General features: G+C 46.3%; 1 protein-coding gene across 1 annotated transcript in view; it reads left to right on the top strand.

Moving 5' to 3' along the window:
• LOC132380674 (structural maintenance of chromosomes protein 1A) overlaps positions 1–19,266 on the top strand; it is a 56,010-nt gene extending 36,744 nt beyond the window's left edge. The window contains exons 18-25 of the mRNA XM_059949660.1: positions 540–693; positions 1,715–1,810; positions 6,036–6,192; positions 9,894–10,048; positions 10,778–10,929; positions 13,841–13,910; positions 15,098–15,208; positions 17,933–19,266. Of these exons, the coding sequence (XP_059805643.1) occupies positions 540–693; positions 1,715–1,810; positions 6,036–6,192; positions 9,894–10,048; positions 10,778–10,929; positions 13,841–13,910; positions 15,098–15,208; positions 17,933–18,013 (976 nt within the window). The 3' untranslated portion in view covers positions 18,014–19,266. The remainder of the gene's footprint in view (positions 1–539; positions 694–1,714; positions 1,811–6,035; positions 6,193–9,893; positions 10,049–10,777; positions 10,930–13,840; positions 13,911–15,097; positions 15,209–17,932) is intronic.
• The last annotated feature ends 212 nt before the right edge of the window (positions 19,267–19,478 follow it).

Raw genomic sequence — 19,478 nt, 5'->3', positions numbered from 1 at the left:
CTCCATTCCTGCTCCAGGCTGATGGGGACATCCGCTGGAAGGCCCAAGCAGGAACAGAGGGCATTATTGCAAAATAAGAGGCTGCCTCTGTAAAAGAGATTTTCTCTGCAGAATGTGGCGAATCCTCAACTTCCTGACCACCGGGTTTGGTGTGGGAGGCAAAGGCCGAGCTTCTCTGCATCCGTTTGGGATACAACACTGATCCCTGGAGACTGCAGATGCTGGAATCTGGAGCAATGCACTCAATGCTAGGGGATCTCAGCCAGTGCAGGGAAACAGGCTGTCCAGCTTCCTACATCAATGCTGCCTGACCCCGCTGAGTTCTTCCAGCAGGAGGGCTTTGTACCCCATTGCCAACGCAGTAGTAAAGCCTTCAGGCTTCTTGTCTAATGGCCCAACCAAGAGACAACAGTGTCCAGGCAGTGTACCTTGCTGGAAATTGATGCAGAGAATTGAACGGTTCCCTCTGCCCCATCCCCATCTCTCTCCCTCTCTGTCTTTTGCTCTCTTCACCCACCTACCTCCCCTTCCCACTACAGGGAGATGACCCAGCTGCAGAAGGAGGTGACGGCCATCGAGACCAAGCTGGAGCAGAAGCGCAGTGACCGCCACAACTTGCTGCAGAGCTGCAAGATGCAGGACATTAAGCTGCCACTCAAGCAGGGCAGCATGGAGGACATCAGCCAGGAAGAGGTGACGTTCTCCGTGCTCCTCAACCACACCGTTAATAAGATGTCTGCCCCCTTCTCCTTCCACCAGCTCTCTCAGCCACCATTACTAACCACCATACTGAGTTTAACACTAACTCCAGTCGTTTCCACGATGGTCATCAGTCCAGATACAGCATCTCGATCTAGACCCTTGCCTGACTTGGATTCTGAGGTTCTTTCGGAAGTCAGGAAAGAGGCACAAAATGTTGCTTCACGATTGTTTTAATGAGTACTTAATGGATCAAAGAAAATCTAGAACTGACAGTAACAGGAGCAGAGGCAGAGAGAGAAATTTGCACTCACATTACCTAGTTATATATATGTGCCCAAGGCTTTAGTACTGTATATGCTGTCGGTAAGCAGCCTTTATCGTATACTTGTTCATTGCGCGTGTGTACTGATGCAGCTGTTCAGTGTGTTATATTTTCAGCAGTGACAATCTTGGCAAACTCATCAATGAATTTCTCTGCTTGATCACCTCAAATGTTTAATGTCTTAAATTTCTGCAACCACCTGAATATTCACAATTGCCTTTCAGTTCAGTTCGTTGTGATAGATCTTTGCCTCTTTCATGATCAGCATGTGTTCACTCTGACGCTAATGAATCCACTCTTTCAATACATGGTTGAGATCTTCATTTATCGCCTTATGCAGTGTTTTTCTAATTTTTTCATTAGCTTCTGCTCATTACATTTATGAGGTCTCTTCTCAGAACTGTCTGTAGTGCATCACCTGGGAACCTTCCCGGCACTTTGTGAAATTTTCCATTTGTGAGATGTTAGCACAAAAATAAAAAATTTGGATTTGGGAAGTTCTTGGAGTTTGGAATTTAGGATACAGGGCACTCAGTCTGTAATGGCCTGCTGTACTGCATGTGGGGAGGACCTGAGGGAGGCTTACACCACGGGAAGGAACACTGCTTTCCTGCACATCCACCTCCCCTCCGTCTACCACACCTGGCCGAACTGATACGCTGACGTTTCCTTCCTAGGGCGGCTTTACAGTCAGAGGAAACCAACGGCTCCCAGAGGTCCTCAAACGTCTGCCCGCGAGAGGCAATGATCGAGATCGACTACAGTGAACTGTGCGAAGACTTAAAGGTAGGCAATTAGAATTCCACCTTAAACCTGTGCCCTCCAAGTTTCAGACTCCTGTTACAGTGTAAATGACTGAGACCATTCACCTTATCTATGCCCCCTCATGACTTTATACACCTCAGCCTCCTCCTCTCAAGTGGTAAAAGCTCCAGCCTCTCCTTGTAATGTGATCCCTCCAGTCCTGGTGAATCTGCTACCATCAGGAAGGAGGTACAGGAGCCTCGGCTCCCACACCACCAGGTTCAGGAACACGTATTACCTACCCTTCAACCATCAGGCTCCTGAACCAGTGTGAGTAGCTTCACTCACCCCAACGCTGAACTGATTCCACAGTCTACAGACTCACCTTCAATGACTCTACAACTTGGCATTATTTATTTATCTGTGTATTTATTTTTCTATCTGTTTATTGTTGTTTTTTCTTCTGTTTGTCATCTTTGCTCATTGGTTGCTTGTGTTGTTCTTCATTGATTCTGTTGTATTTCTTTGTCCTACTGAGAGTGCCTACAGGAAAATTAATCTCAGCCTGATATTTGGCGATAAATAAAACTTCTGAAAATTACTTTACTTTGAATCTTTTCTGCCCCCTTTCCAGCTTAAGGACGTCCTTCCTATAGCTGGATGACCAGAACTGCACGCAATACTCTAAGTGTGGTCTCGCCAATGATTTGTTTATAATTAATCTGACGTCCCATGTATGGTGCTCAGTGCTCTGATCAGTGTTAACGCCTTCCTCACCACCCTGTCTGTGTCAGCACTTGCAGAGATCTATGCCTCCGTGTCCAGGGATCTCTGTTCTACACCCTCTCCAGCACCCTGCCAGTCACTGTGTCAAGTCCCGTCCGCATCTCACTGACCAAAATAAAATACTTTGCATGTCCTTGTGTCCTGCTTGCAACTTATCTTTGTATTAAAAATCAGATTTGGGTCCACTTCTTATGGTGCTTTCATTTAAATCATCGGTACAAGGTGTGTGTGTGTGTGCAGGAGGGAGAGGGGGAGTGTGTGTCACACATGTTCTGTACATATTATGGTTATAAATTAGGGGGCACTGTTCTAAAGAGACACATTAATCAGAGTCAGGTTTATTGTCACATATGTGATGTGTTTTGCGGCAGTACAGCGCAAAGACAAAAATTACTATAAAGTTCAAAATTCAAAATGAATGCTAACATTGTGTTTTCAATTGGCAACAAGTCTGCCTAACTCAAAGTTCAAAGTAAATTTTCTTTTTGAAGTATATGTATGTCACCATATACAACCTTGAGGTTCATTTCCTGTGAGCTTACTCAATAAATCCATAGTACGATAATAACCATAACAGATTCAGTGAAAGACTGGTTCAACCAGTGTGCAAAAGACGACAAACTATGCAAATAGAAAAATAAGAAACAATAATAATAAACAAGTGCAGAGGTCATGGGTTGTAGAGCTCTTGAAAGTGAATCCATTGGTTATGGGGACATTTCAATGATGGGGTAAATGAGGTTGAGTGAAGGTTATCCCTTCTGATTCCAGAGCCTGATGTTTGAAGGGTAGTAACTCTTCTTGAAGCTGATGGTGGGGGTCCCTGATGATGGAAGCTGTTTTCCTGTGATAATGCTCCATGTAGATGTTGGGAAGGCTTTACACGTGATGGACTGGGCCGTATCTACTACTTCTTGTAGGATTTTCCTTTCGAGGGCAGTGGTGTTTCCATGCCAGCCTGTGGTGCAGCCAGTCAGTATACTCTGGACTACACACCTACAGAAGTTTGTCAAAGTTTTACATGCCCTGCTGTGTCTCCACAAACTCCAAATGAAGTAGAGGCACTGCTGTACTTTCTTTGTAATTGCCCTTAAGTGCTGGGCCCAGGGCAAGTCCTTCGAAATAATAACACCTGAGAATTTAAAGTTGCTGCCCCTCTCCACCTCTGGTCATCCAGAGGCTGGGAAGCCTAGAACTAGACTAAGGAAATGCACACGTGAACTTGGGAGTCCTAGTGTAGGATTTCCTAAAGGTTAACTTGCAGGTTGCATTGGTGGTAAGCAATGTTGGCATTCATTTCAAGGGGAATAGAATATAAAAGCAAGGTTGTGATGCTGAGGGTTTTTAAGGTATTAGTCAGGCCATGCTTAGGGTACGGTGAGCAGGTTTGGGCCTCTTGTCTAAGAAAGGCTGTGTTGGCCTTAGAGAGGGTCCGGAGGCAGTTCACAAATTATTGTGGGATTGAAGGGGTTAATATATGAGCAGCAGTTGAGGCTTTGGGCCTGTACTTGCTGGAGTTTAGAAGAAAGAGGGGGAATCTCATTGAAACCTATTGAATATTGAAAAATTTAGATATTGGATGTGGAGAGGATGTTTCCTATAGAGTGGAGTCTAGGACCAGAGGACACAGCCTCAGAATAGGAGGTCAGTTTAGAAGAGATAAGGAGAAACTTCTTTTTCCAGAGAGTGGTAAATCTGTGGAATTCATTGCCACGAACAGCTGTGGAGGCCAAGTCATCGGGTATATTTAAAGCATAGATTGATAGATCATTAATAAGGGAGTCAAAGGTTACTGGAAGAAGGCAGGAGAATGGGGTTGAGAGGAAAAATATATTGGCCATGATGAAATCATGGAGTAGACTTAATGGGCTGAATGGCCTGGTTATTGTTGCTTTATTGACTGTTGCTGACTCTGGTTGGTGTAACTTCAGTGGAATTTATGCCTCTCCACTGACCCTCACTTAGACTCTGCCTTTACTTCTTACTGAACTGCATTGGTAGCTCGGGTTGTAAAGAGAGCTTTTGGCACTTGGGGTTGTTAAATTGATGTTGTACAAGATGCTGGTTGTAGGGGCTAGAAGAGAGCTGTCCTATCACCAGTGACAACAAACTTGGGACTGTGGACTTTAGCACTTAAAGTAAGGTTCTTAACTTGTTTTATGTCACAGACCCCTTTGTCAGTCCAGTGAAGCCTATGGACCCCTCCTCAGGATAATGTGTGCAAATATATAAAATAAAGTGCATAGGATTACAAAAGAAGCCAGTTATATTGAAACACAGTTACCAAAATAGTTTTAAAAATTAATTTGTGATGTAGTAATGTATGGGCTTCTTTATTAATGCATTAAATAACAAGAGTATATATTTAAAGTAAGGTAAGTTAAAATTAAATTTTGTTTTTTAAAGACATCGGTGTGAAGGCTGTTGTTAATAAGCTTGAATAAGAAAATTAAAACTGAGATGGTCTTTGACAAAGCAACACACGTGGAACATCCAGTCGATTTTGATTTTTTTTTTGTTTTCATGGTTACAAGTGCTGAACTTATTCATTGAGATACCAAGAGGTTCGGGCCCTTCCAGACCTTCGTAAACCTAGCCTAATCACGGGACAATTGGACTGTGGGAGGAAACCAGAGCACCTGGAGGAAACCCACACAGTCACAGGGAGAACATATAACTGCTTACAGCAGTGGGAATTGAGCCCGGGTTGCTGGTACTGTAAAGCGTTGCACTACCATGCTGCCCCCATATTCCGTGCTCGATCTCAATAAATAAAACTGAGGTGCTTAAGAGCTTTTAAAGCCTGGTGAATATCTGGAATTCCATACCCCAGGTGGTTATTGAGGCATTGAAAGAGGACCCAGATAGTTTCAGGGGCTAAATCATTGAAAGAGGGTGTAGGTGACACTTTGGAAGATCGGAGGGCAGAGCAGAAGGGGTATTGGGGCCTGGGGTAGATCTGTTGTGATCATAAACATGAGATTCTGCAGATGCCGGAAGTCCAGAGCAACACACACACAACAGTAGAGGAGCTCAGCATCTAAGGAGGGGAATAAATGTTCGGTTGCAGGCTGAGATCATTCATCGGGACTGTCAAGGAAGGGGGCAGAAGCCAAAATAAGGAGGTGGAGGGGTACAACCTGGCAGGTGATGAGGGGGAGCCGAGTGAGGGGGGGATGTAGGTGGATTGGGAGGAGATAGGAGGAAAAGGTGAAGGGCTGAAAGGTCAGAAGTGATAGAGCAATACACAGACTCCTGAGTTAGAAGGAAAGTTTGAACTTTATTCCCTGGAGCGTAGGAGGATATGGGGAGATTTGATAGGGAACTTTATTCCTAAACCATGAGTTTTTCTTTACAAACCTGTTGGGCAGTGGAGCATTGAGGGAAGAGGCAATTGCTTTTCATGGGGAAGGAGGGTCTCTTGCACTGAGCCTAGACTGACATCGCTTCGTCACCCATTCCCCCCACCCCGTGTACGCAGGACGCGCTGGCGGATGACGAAGTGAAGAATGAGATGAACAGCCTGCAGCAGAAGGTGACAGAACACCAGAACATCCTCCAGCGGATCGCGGCGCCCAACATGAAGGCCATGGAGAAGCTGGACAGCGTGCGGGACAAGTTCCAGGAAACTTCAGAAGGTGGGTCTCAGATCGGCACACCATTCTCTCCCAGCATAGTCCAGCACTATCCTTCCTCAATGTAATCACGGGGTAGGGGAGGGAGTTGCTTTGTTCTGTCACTCCATTCTTTCCTGGTGTAGTCATGGGAGAGTTGCCTTGGCCTGACACTCTGTTCTCTCTCAGTATAATCATGGAGTGATGGAGGGGGAGGGTTGCTCTGATTGGCACTCCGTTCTGTCTAGGCATAGTGACGGGTATGGCACTCTACTCCATTCTGTCCAGCGTAGTCACGAGGGTGATGCCTTGTTCTGACAGTTCACTCTGGGTGTAGTCACGGGGAAGATGCACTCCAGTCTCTCCCAGCATAGTCGTGGATGTGATCGACAAGCCACTCCACTCCATCAAAATTGGGTATATTACCACTGACAGATGCCTTGATGTTTGTTTTGATAGAGTACAATACAAGACATAAAATGTGCTATAAATTATAATAAATACATACAAAAAATTAAGCAGTGCAATAAAAAAGCAAAAAATTGGGAGGTAGTTTACCTTCCAAAATCTGATGGCAGAGGGGAAGAAGCTGTTCCTGAATCATGGAGTGTGTACCTTCAGGCCCTTGCGCCTCTTCCTCGATGGGAGCAATGAGAAGAGGGCCTGTCCAGGGTGATGGGGGTCCTTATCGATGCTGCCTTTGTGAGGCATCGCCTTTTGAAGATGTCCTCTCTGGTGGTGAGGCTAGAGCCCGTGATGGAGTTGGCTGCGTTTACAGCTTTCTGCTGTTTTTTTTCCCTTCTTGACCACATTGGCTATGGTTCAGTGTATCTTGTTGTTGCTTCAAGATCATGGCTTCTGTCCCAAGCCAAAGGTTTGAACATGCAACTGCCTGTGAATGTTGGCAGGGAGGGAGCACTACACTGCAGAAGGGGCGATTGGAGGGAGGGATGTGCATTTTTGTGGGAGGGGTGGCCCAGAAGAAGGAAGTGTCGAGGGTGGGGAGGAGCCCTGTGGTGATTATAGTCTGGGTTTTTGAGCAAATATTGGAGGGGGGATGGAGGAAAGGACAGAGGGAGAGAGACTGACAACATTGTAAGTCAAGCCAGGCTTCACAATGATAATCAAGTGAAACAGGAGATGCGTTCTGGTCGCCTCATTATAGGGAAGCTTTAGAGAGGGTGCAGTGGAGATTCACCAGGACGTTGCTGGATTAAAGAGTATGTTTTATGAGGATAGGTGAGTGAGTTAGGATTTTACTCTTGAGCGAAGGAGGATGAGAGGTGACTTGATAAGAAGTATTGCTGGAGAAAAGCCAGAGATTTTTTTCCAGGGTGAAAATGGCTAACACAAGGAGGAATGATTTTAAGATGACTGGAGGAAAGCATGGGGGGAGGGGGGGGTGTCAGAAGTAAGTTATTTTAAAGCGAGCATAGAATGCCCTGTCATGGGTGAGGTAAATGCACTGGGGGCATTTAATAGACTCTTGGGCATGCTCGTGAGAGAAAACTGGAAGGAAGGGTTAGATTGATCTTGGAGTAGGTTAAAGAGTCTGCACAGCATTGTGAGCCGAAGGACCTGTACAGTCGATCTACTCTGATCACATTCTGCTAGCCAGCTTGGAGTGCACAGACTCAAGGAGTTGAACCGTCCTTTTCAGCCATCCAAGGTTTGAACGCTTGCCCAGAGCAGGGAATGAGCTGGCGATGGCTATATCTTTTCTTCAGCTCCTATGTTGTACAGTTGCTACCTCCCCCCATTCCCTCGCTGCCAACCCCTGTGTTACTCCCACTCCCCAGACTTGGAAGAGCAATTCAGCTCTGAGTCTGGAGGGGGTAACAATTGAAACTTGCCTCCCTTGCTTTCCGGGAATGCCTTGGATATCTCGGGTTTGCGGGGGTGGGATTGTGGGATGTTCCTCGTGCTAGTGGCCAGCCACACGGCCGATGTCAGCAGCTCAGAAACGGGCTCTTTGGTGTGTCTGACCTGTTGCGTGCCTCCATTTCCATTCCCCTTCGCCCCCTTACCCCATACCATCCTTTGTCATTCAACCGTACGTGAATACAAACACACGAAACAACACTACTTTGGGGCCAAGGTGCAAAACACAGTACCATCACAGCAAAGGTTCGGCTGGATCTTGCAATCGTGAACGATGCGTTTGCAAAGAACAATAACATCAAACGTGCCGCCAAGTTACTAGAAATCCTTGTTTACTTCCACTTCATCCATCTCTTCTTCTCCCCACTTCTAGTGGGAGTAAGCTTCGTAATCACCCCACTTTCTAGGGAAAGAGGTTCCTCCCCAGCTCCTCATCGATGAAGGTTCCTGTGGTTGAGGAGCAGGATCGGCCCCTCGAGTCTGCTTGTGGCTGATTTATTACACCCCTCAACCCCATTCTCCTGCCTTATCCCTGTCACCTTTGATGTCCTGACTGATCAAGAACCTATCAACCTCCGCTTTAAAAATACCCGGTGACTTGTCCTCCACAGCCGTCTGTAGCAGTGAATTCCAAAGACTCTGGCTAAAGAGATTCCTTCTTGTCTCTGTTCTAAAGAGAGTCACTATTTTGAAGCTGTGCCCTCTGTGGTCCTGGACTCCCCCACTGCAGGAAACATCCTCTCCACATCCACTCTATACAAGCCTTTCAATATTCATTAGGTTTTAATAAGATCCTCCCCATCCCCGTCCCCAATTCTTGTATAACTGCAGTGATTTCTGGTCCACGGCCATCAAGCCCTCCACATACATTAACCCTTTCATCCCCAGGATAATTCTTGTATACTTCCTCTGGACCATCTCCAGCACATCTTTTCTTAGATGAGGTGTCCAAAAGTGCTCGCAGTGCTCCAAGAGCAGTCTTATAAAGCCTCAGCGTTACATCCTTGCTTTTATATTTTTCTCCATTGGTAATGAATGCTCACTTTCAAGGTGGAGGAACAACACTATTTTCTGTTTGGGCAGTCTTCAACCAGATGGCATGAGTATCGATTTCTCCTTCCAATTAAAAAAAAATATCTCCCTCTCTCCACTATTTCCCTCTCTGGTCTCTTGTTATCTGCTTATCACCTCTGCCTTGGTCCCCTCCTCCTTCCCTTTCTTTAATTGTCCACTCTCCTCTCCTATCAAATTCTTCCCTCTCCAGCCATTTACCTTTCCTACACACCTGGCCTCACCTATCACCTTTTATCTATCCCCCTACCTGCACCTTTTTATTCTGGCATCTTCTCCCTTCACTTCCAGCTCTGAAGAAGGGTCTCGACCCAATATGTTGACTGTTTGTTCATTTCCACAGATGCCGCCTGATCTGCTGAGTTCCTCCAGCATTTTGTGCGTGTTTCTTTGGATTTGCGGCAAGTGCAGAATTTGTCGTGTTTGTGACTGTGCATTTGCCTTCCTTCAAGCCAGTGGTGCAGTGGCATCAAGGCAGATGACCCTGAGTTCGAATCGGCCAGGTCCCAACCTGGGCAACAACAGTATCTGCACATAAGAAAGGTCTGCCATGAAACCTTATGGGCGACTACACTATCCATAGGGTCGCCATGAATTGACGACTCAACGGCACTCAACAACAGTAATGACAATTTGCCTTCCTCAGTACTTCAGAGAATAGGAGTTTAGTGAATTAGCCTCTGGCGGGCTGCAGCGCTTCCATTTTATATAGCCTTTCTTCTCCTTCAAATAGTTCCTGACCACTTTCCTCTTCTTTCTGACCCTCCCCTTAGAGTTTGAGGCTGCTCGCAAGAGGGCAAAGAAAGCCAAGCAGGCCTTTGAGCAGATCAAGAAGGAGAGGTTTGACCGTTTCAATGCCTGCTTTGAGGCTGTGGCCACCAACATTGACGAGATCTACAAGGCCCTCTCCCGCAACAGTAGTGCCCAGGTAAAACTCACCTGTGTTTGTTTATTATCATAGGTATACGTACCTCGGCTATAAATGTCAGCTGCAGCCCAGTACCTTGAAAATGTGACCAGATAAATTACATCAACTTAAATGAACATAGACTCTGTGGTCACTTTATTATTTTCACCTTGTATTAACTCAAATATCTAATCAGCTAATCATAGGGCAGCATCTCAGTGCACAAAAGCATGCAGACTTAGTCAAGAGGTTCACTTGTTGTTCAGACCAAACATCAGAATGGGGGAAGAAACGTGATCCAAGTGACTTTGACTGTAGAATGATTGTTGGTGCCAGATGGTGTGGTTTGAGTAGCTCAGAAATTGTTGAAACTCTGGGATTTTCATGTACAACATTCTCCAGAGTTCACAGAAAATGGTGTGAAAAACTAAAAAAATATCCAGCAAGCGGCAGTTCTGTGGCCAGTAATTACTTGTTAATGAAAGGTCGGAGGAGAATGGCCAGACTGGTTCAAGCTGACAGGAAGTCAACAGTAGCTTTAAAAATCTATGCATTACGACAGTGGTGTGTGGAAGTATCTTTAAACACACGGATGTCATTGGGTATATTTAAAGCAGAGGTTGAAAGGTTATTGCTCAGTAAGGGTGTTTCCCAAGGCTCGGTAGTCCCTTTGCAACACCCTCATCAGCATCTCTTTCTCCTGGCCGCCTCTGTTTAAATGCTGCTTTTCTTTATCCTGCCTTTTCTTAGGCCTTCTTGGGCCCAGAGAATCCCGAAGAGCCCTACTTGGATGGGATCAATTACAACTGCGTGGCTCCTGGGAAGAGGTTCAGGCCCATGGACAACCTGTCAGGAGGAGAGAAGACAGTCGCCGCCTTGGCTCTGTTGTTTGCCATCCACAGGTGGGTGTTCTTGGGTGCTCTTCATGACGGCACAGGCTAATTGATCCCTTGGGTCTATGCCAGCTCCTGACAGAACAATTCCACCAGCTCTTAATTCCCTGACATTTATACTCTCTTCAAATGCCACTTCACCAGCTTATAGGATGTTGGATTTTTGTGTATTTTCTGATCCTTATGATTCTTCCAGGAGTCAGGAATGATGAGCACTTAATTCCAAGATTTCAGTTTATTTTAGAGTGCTAACACCATACTAAACTAAATAAGAAATGAGAAGCAATGCTAAGAAGTAAATGGATGCAAAGTCAAAAACAATAAAGATGGCGCCTCTGAAAAATCCATCACTTTTATAGATAAGGAATTCCTCAGATAGAGATAAACTAGTTTATGGGCTACATAATTAGAACAATTACTCCAGATTGGTAATATGCTAAAATTTAGCCAATGAAAACCAAGAAAGGTGATAAACCAACGCACAAAATGGTGGTTGAACGTAGCAGGCCAGGCAGCATCTATAGAGAGAAGCACTGTCGACGTTTCGGGCCGAGACCCTTCGTCAGGACTAACTCAGACTAAGGTGATAAACCGTCAGTTTAGCTGCTATACCGCTTTCTGCCAGTGATTGGGGATGAACCACCACATACTGTGGAAAAAGTTTGTTTAAAAAGTACAAATCTTACATAAAAAAATATTATTTTTTAAAAAGCAGTGGTTTCCAACACAGGGTACTCAGCTGTTGATTAACCGACCGACCCACACGCCTTTGTGCGTATGGGAAGAAACTGATGGGATTAGCCTTCCAATAGCCAGGGGGAGGTAGATTAATCGATATGAAGACAGATTGTGAAAAAACGCAGCACTCTCTGTGACCACTTTTATTAGGTACACCTCGTTAATCCAAATATCTAATCATGTGGCAGCAACTCCTTGCACAAAAACATACAGACATGGCCAGGCGGTTCAGTTGTTGCTCAGACCAAACATCTGAATGGGGAAGAAATGTGACTTTGATCAGGGAATGATTGTTGGTGTCACATGGTGTGGTTTGAGTACGTCAGAAACTGCTGATCTGGGATTTCCCGTGCATAGTCTCTAGAATTTACAGAGAATGGTGTTTTAAAAAAAACTTCCATCGAGCAACAGTTCTGTGGGTGAAAATAGCTCGTTAATAAGGGAACAGTCAGGAGAATGGCCAGACTGGTTCAGGAACAGGAAGACGATAGTAACTCAAATAACCACATGTTACAACAGTGGTGTGTAGAAGAGCGTCTGAACGCACATCATTTCAACCCTCGAAGTGGATGGATTACAGTCGCAGAAGACCGTGAGCATGCATTCTGGCCACTTTGTTAGGTAAAAGAGCTAGTGGCCACTGAATGAACAAAAAACGGGGCCTCCCTTAGTACTAGGGGCTTAGATGCAAACTGACTTTGGTGCATCCAGGAAGTTGACAGTCGTACTGGGGAACACACACAAAATGCTGGAGAAAATGTTGCTGAGATTCGAACTCGAAAGCAGTGAACCAGGTCCTCAGCTACCAGCACAGTAACCTAATTGCAGTGCTGCCGTTCCTGGTGTGACAGGGCTAAGAGTGAAGGGCTTCCTTGTAGAACTGTATAGCATAGAAACAGGCCTTTCAGTCCACCTTGTACACACTGATAATCGAGTCCATCTACACTAGTCCTGTCTGCCTGAATCCCTTAGTGCCTTTCCGATTTAGTTTACTGAAATACTCAAAGACCTTTAGGTCTGACCCCAGCCTATCACATGTACCCAGCACCTTCTCTGTGTGTGAAACCACACCCTTAGGCTCTCCTTTGAACATCTCCCCTCTAAACCTGCAGCCTCTAGTTTTAGATTTGCCCAACAAAAACGGGGTAGTATGATTAAAATTTTGTACTGAGTTGTGTCAGTAGTGGTACAAGCTAGACAACTTGCAGTGTGGGAGTGATGAGCCAGACCTGCTGAGTCAAAAACATGCACTCAAAAGAGAGAGCCCTCTCACACTGAGGAGGCCCATTCGATTCACCGCGTGATCAAATGGCCACATAAAGCCCTGCCATATTCTCGCTGTTGATCCAGTTTCCCCACCACCATTCTGGCGATGCCTTTCCCTGTGTATGACCTTTCAAACCCTCCCACACTTCAGATTCACCCCAAACAGCTTCCCCCAATTACTTTCTCCAGTCATTGCCTAACACTATTGTAATTAGCTTTCCCCTTAATTTAGGACCTTTACCCAAGGGCTGATCTTATCCTCGAGTATCTAAAAGTTTACAGTATTCAGATCTCTTGTTTACAAAATGCTCCCCCACTGAAATTTCGATCAATCACCCAGTCAGGGTCTTTCCCCAGTGCAGTCATAGTCATGAGGTTCTGCAGGTTCCGGAAATCTTTGGAGGCAACATACACAATTACTGGAGGAACCAAGATGAAGGTTCTTGGCCTGAAATGTCGACTGTTTATTCCCCTTCATATAAGCTGTCTGACCTGCTGGGATCCCCTGACATTTGGCCCATCCTGTACTTCTGATCCATGATGTTGGACTGTGTTTGATCCCTCCACACTTTGTATTCAGGTTCCTTCCCACTTCCTTTCTAGTATTGATGAAAAGTCTTGGCCCAAAACGTCAACTCTTTTGCAAAAATACCACCTGACCTGCTGAGTTCCTCCAACGTTTCGTGTGTATTACTCTGGATTTTCAGCCTCTGCAAAATCTCGTGTTTATGATTTGCTGTGTTGATTTACGTCCCTGACACCGAGAAACGCAAGCCCCGTAATGCTCAGCAGAGCAACGCCATGCAGTCCGGCAGGATTGGCCTCCTGTGGGGTGGGTTGGCACTGGGAGAGGGGGCGGTGGGAGATCTGGGTTACTGGGCTACTAACCAAGATTTCTGTTCTCCCCCGAACCCAGCTACAAGCCAGCCCCTTTCTTTGTCTTGGACGAGATCGATGCTGCCCTTGACAATACAAACATCGGCAAGGTGAGCGCCCACATTCTGGTCGATAGGCCTGAGCTGCCCCCACAGTTGAGTTGACTAATGCGATGAATCACGGTTTTAAAATATTAGCTTTACTTGTCACATGCACATGAAAACGTACAGTGAAATGCGTCGTGTATCAATGCCAGCACAGTCGGAGGATATGCTGGGAGCTCAGCCTGCAAGTGTCATCACGATTCTGACACCAACAGGATACTGACAATTCATTAACCCCAATCCCCAAGTCTTTGGAATATGGGCGGAATCCAGAGCACCCAGAGGAAATCCCCTGGGTGATGGGAGGAATGTACAAACTCACAGGCAGTAGTGGGAATTGAACCCGGATTGCTGGCGTTGTAAAACATTGCACTAGCTGCCGGGCTACTTTTCTGATATAAAATCATCATGGGTGTGATCGGGAAAATATCCAGCACCCTTGATTTGATTATTTGGTTTCGGGTGGTGTGGCCTCCACAGAGCCCATCGTAGAGCCTGGGATTACCTGGAGAGATAGAAGCAAGCGAGCCAGCCGTAGTCTGCAGAAGAACTGTGGCAAGTTCTCTGAGATGGATACAACCTCCCAGCCAATTTTCTTTTAAAACAGCACGACAGTGTACCTAAGAGAATTGATACACCAAAGATTGATTTGATTTAATTTTTTACTGGTTACTGCTCTTTCTAGTAATTTTTTTGATATTTAGAAATGTTTCATTATTTTTGAAAGCATCTTCATTTTACAGGATTTATTTTACATGTGCCTATATGATTTTTGCACAATACTATAGTTCAATAACATTGAAGATTACACTGAAACGTGTCATTTCTGTCAGATTAAATCAGCGAAGGATCTTGCATTCTTCCAGTGCTAACTTAGGTTGCTCTCAACTTACTAACCCTAATGTGGAAGGCAACCGGAGCACCCAGAAGAAACCCACGCGGTCACATGGAAAACATAGAAACTCCTTATAAGCAGCGGAGGAAATCAAACCCCATGGCACTGTGAGGTGCTGCATTAACCACTGCCCTACCGTGGCTTTGTCATGTTATCACTTTAAACTTGAATTGGAGTTGTAGACTGTGTGGTTGACCAGCTTCTCTCTGTGCAGAGAGGCACTTATGCAGTCGGAGGCATCCCCCTCTTCCTTGCAGGAAGCACTGGCTCATCTGATGGTCTGTGGTCTCCCCGACAGGTCGCCAATTACATCAAGGAGCAGTCTATCTCTAACTTCCAGGCAGTGGTGATTTCCCTGAAGGAGGAGTTCTACACCAAGGCTGACGCCCTGATCGGAGTCTACCCTGAGGTAGGTGTCTGCCAGCACCCCATAAACCTCCTTGAGGGTACCAGGGTACATCCGTGAGGGGTTGGTGGGTAGCTACAAAGCACCAATATTTAGGCGGCTGTGGGATCTGATTGCCGAGAACCTGCAGGCAGACTTTAGTGGAGAAGGTGAGCAACACAATGCAGAATGCTGGAGGAAATCAGCATCTATGGAGGGGAATAAACAGTTGATGTTTTGGGGGTGCAGAGGCCAGAATAAGATGGGGGGGAGAGCTCACATTGAGGCATTAACAGTTTAAATGGAGGGATCTTCTTCAATCAGAGGGTGTTGCTAGTGTGGAACGAGCTCAAATTTCAAAGTAATTTTAGTATCAAAGTACATATATGTCACCATATACAGCCCTAAGATTCATTTTCTTCTGAGCATTCACAAAGAACAAAGAAATGCAATAGAATCAATGAAACACTACACAAAGCTGACAGACTTTGCATATACAAAAATAACAATAAATAAGTAAATAAATAATACTCTGAACGTGAGTTGTAGGAAGTTAAATTATAGATTGTGGAATCTGTTCAGAGTTGACATGAGTGAAGTTATCCACACTGGTTCAGGAGCCTAATGGTTGAAGGGTAATAACTACTCCTGAACCTGGTGGTGTGGGACCTGAGGCTCCTGTACCTCCTGCGCAACGGTAGCAGCGAGAAGAGAGCATGGCCTGGGTGGTGGGGGTCTTTGGCGATAGGTGCTGCTTTCATGTAGCAGAGCTCCTTGCTTAGTAGTAGGTGGGGCTTTTCCTGGGGGTGGACTGGGCTGTGTTCACTCTGTCAGTGAGGCTTTTCCGTTGCCAGAGAAAGCAGTGGATGTGGGTTGGATTGCAGATTTAAGAGGAGCTTGGATATGTACATAAAGGAGGGGGGTATAGAGAGCTGTGATCCAGTGCGGATCAGTGGAACTAGGCAGAATAACAGCTTGGCATGGACTAAACGGGTCAAAGGGCCTTCTTTGGTGCTGTAGTGCTCTATAACTGACGTGCTGAGTCCTTACAGCATTTTGTGTGTGTTACTGAAGATCTCCAGCATCTGCAGAATCTCTTATGTTTCTACTAAGATCTGTGTTCATGATTCATGGCCAAGTTGCCCCCATTGGCCCTTCATTCCTCCCCGCTGTCCATCCAGTCTAGCTCTGTCCATTCGTTCCATACTGCTGTATCTGGCTTTGTCCTGCCCTCCCTTGGGGCAGTCAGATCTGTGGGTAAATGCATCAAGTGTGCGTCCATGTCCTTGGGAGGGGAGGGGGTTGCTCGTAGGAAATCTCTTGGCTATTGACTACTCCTTCCACCGTGGACTGCAGATCACTGCAGAAGGCTTCATATCAAGCTTAGAGCACCCTTCAAACCTGCCCAAGTGTGAATGCTATGATTGTACTCTCTTCTACCACTTCCTCTGACAGATTCAATATATCCACCACCCTCTGTGTGAAAGAACTTGCTCCCTCCGTGTTTAAATCCCCCTCCCAAAGATCTGCTCAGTCTGACCCAGAATTTGAAGCCCCTTACCCCCAATCCCCATCCTGCTCCAGGTGAGTCCATAAGACATAGGATTTGAAGTCCATCAAATCTTCTCCACCATTTCATTGTGACTGATCAATTTCCCTCTCAGCTGTATTTTCCTGCCTTCTCTCCATAATCTGTACCCCCCACCCCCGCTGAACAAAACCCTGTCAACCACTGCTTTAAAAATACCCACTGATTTGGCCTCCACAGTAGTCTGGCAATGAATTCCACAGATTCACCACCCTCTGGCTGAAGAAATCTCCCCTCCTCTCCTTTCTAAACGAATGTCTTTCTATCCTGAGGCTGTGCCCTCTGGTTCTAGACTCCCCCACCACAGGAAACATCCTCTCTACATCCACTCTGTCTGGAAATTTGATAGGTTACAGTGAGAACCCCCCCCCCCCCCGTTCTTCTAAATTCCAGTGTGTAAAGGGCCAGGGCCATCAATTGTTTCTCGTATGTTAACCCTTTCATTCCCGGAATCATTCTGGTGAACTTCTGGACCCTCTCCAATATCAGCACATCTTTTCCTAGATAAGAGGCCCAAAACAGCGCTCAATACTCCCACTCCCAAGTGAGGCCTCACCGGTGCCTTATACAGCCTCAGAATTACATCCTTGCTTTTAGATACTGGTCCTCTCGATTAAATAGTGGTGTTCGAGTGGCTGTTAGACAGACGCAGGAACATGGAGGGATCTGGGTTCCTTAAGGTTGTTGACGCCAGGGGAGATTGTGAGGACCCATACGAGCACAACAACATAGAAACAGGCCATTTGGCCCATCTAGTCTGTGCCAGCTTGGTCATATACCCACACCGAGATGATGCCCTCAATACTCCTCCCATCCATGTACCTATACAGACTTTACTTCATTAGTACAATTGACCTCACATCCACTACTTCTGTTGGCCGCTTGTTCCATACTCGCAGCACCCTCTGCACGAAGATGTTTTTCCCCAGATTCCCCTTATACCTTTTCACCTTTCACCCTTAACCTATGACCTTGTTCCAGTTTTACCCAACCCAGGGTGTTCATGCCTGTAAGTACTTACCCCTGTCTATCCCCCTTGCTTGCAGGATTTCTCCCCACAGGGAAAGGGGAAGAATTTTCAATTTGGAAACTCTCAGTTGAGGTTATGGGGGTGGGGAGTGAGGACTAATTTTGCTGCCTTTGCTCTCTCTCTCTCACAGCAAGGAGACTGCGTCATCAGCAAAGTGCTGACCTTCGACCTGACTGGGTTCCCGGAAGCTGGCCCACTGCCCAACGAGTAACCAGGATGGCAGGGTGCTGCCCGCGCTTCTCCAGGCGCCTGGCTGCGTGCGTAGTTTCCCTGGGCGCCAGTATGTGAGTGTGTGTGTGTACCCTCTCTGGGGACAGACAGGAGTTATTCAGCTCTCCTCTGTATCATCTCCTGACACGGGGCTGGTGGAGTACTTTCTGTCCAGACGTGGAAGAAGACGAGTGGTTCAGAGCTCGCTCCCCACAGTCAAATTACAAGTGTTAAACCCAGTCACTTCCCTCCTCCTCTCACACTCTGCTGGCTGAGATCTCCTGTTGCCCTTTAATTGTGTTTTCAGGAGGCAGGGTTGTGAAGAATCTTCCCTTTCATCCGGCTCCTTCACAATCCCAGAAGGCAGGTTGATTTCACTCTGCCCCTCCCCACCCCCTGCAGCCTGGGCCTGACTTCTAAGGGAGAGGACATGACAGCTCCTGGTGTTCTTTCTCAACCTCATTGGCAGATTGACTGATGCTGGCAAGATACTCTGGCTAGGCGGTCAGGATAGCCCAGATATTGTCCTGGACACCAGTAGGAAAGTAGCTCCCCTCCGAGTCAGAAACTAAGCTTTGGGTTGGACAGCGTCTCTGGAGGCAGGGGTTCCTATTGAGACCCTGCCTTGGCTTTCCTCTTGTACCACTTGCATCCACTACAGAGACAGGCCGGTAGAACCTACCCCTCCTAACTTCTCCCCTTATTTATGGACACTTGATTCCCAGGCCCCGAGGACACTGACCCACTTGAGACCCCACTCAGCCAACCATCTTCCCTACTGCTTCCACCCATCAGTGGGGGGAGGGGTGGAGATCTCTGTCCATTCCCGCCGAGCACTTCGCTCACGAACCCCTGGGACTCGTGCCACCCATTCCCCCAGCCCCGTGACCTCCTCGTAAGCAGGAGCTTGCAGAGCTGTGTGGCAACTTGGCAGAGACCCCCTGCCCCTGTAATATATAAACCACTCGCGGGATTTGACCTGATTCTTAAATTAATTCGGGCATTTGATCAGTGATGCATTAGATTCGGTGCCACGCTGTCTAGAATGGATTTGACGTCCTGTTGCTTGCTTGCGGTAGGATGGCAGTGAAATTAGTTCTTAGAAGTAACAAGTGAAAGTATCTGCTGTTTTTAATCGTGTCAGGAAAATCATTCTTTTAATTAAAATGAATCATGTTAAACCTCAGTGCAGCTTTTTGCAAAAATCATGTATGTTGTGAAATTTTTGCCCCCCTAATAAAGATCTTTTATTGACTTACTGGTGTGAATCTGTTTGTGAGGGGGTGTGTGTGTGTGTGTGCAAATTTGATCATCTGTGTGTTTGTGCAAACTCCTGTACATGTCAATGCTTCCATTTAATATCAGAGAATATATACAGTGTATAACCTGAAATTCTTACTCTCCGTAGACATCCACAAAACAGAAGAAACCCCCCCCCCCACAAAGAATGAATGGCAGAAAACATC

The sequence above is a fragment of the Hypanus sabinus genome, chromosome 24 (assembly GCF_030144855.1).
Source record: "Hypanus sabinus isolate sHypSab1 chromosome 24, sHypSab1.hap1, whole genome shotgun sequence".
NCBI classification, from domain to species: Eukaryota; Metazoa; Chordata; class Chondrichthyes; order Myliobatiformes; family Dasyatidae; genus Hypanus; species Hypanus sabinus.
The sequence above is the reverse complement of the archived record's forward strand: the minus strand, read 5'-3'. Positions and strand labels throughout refer to the sequence as shown.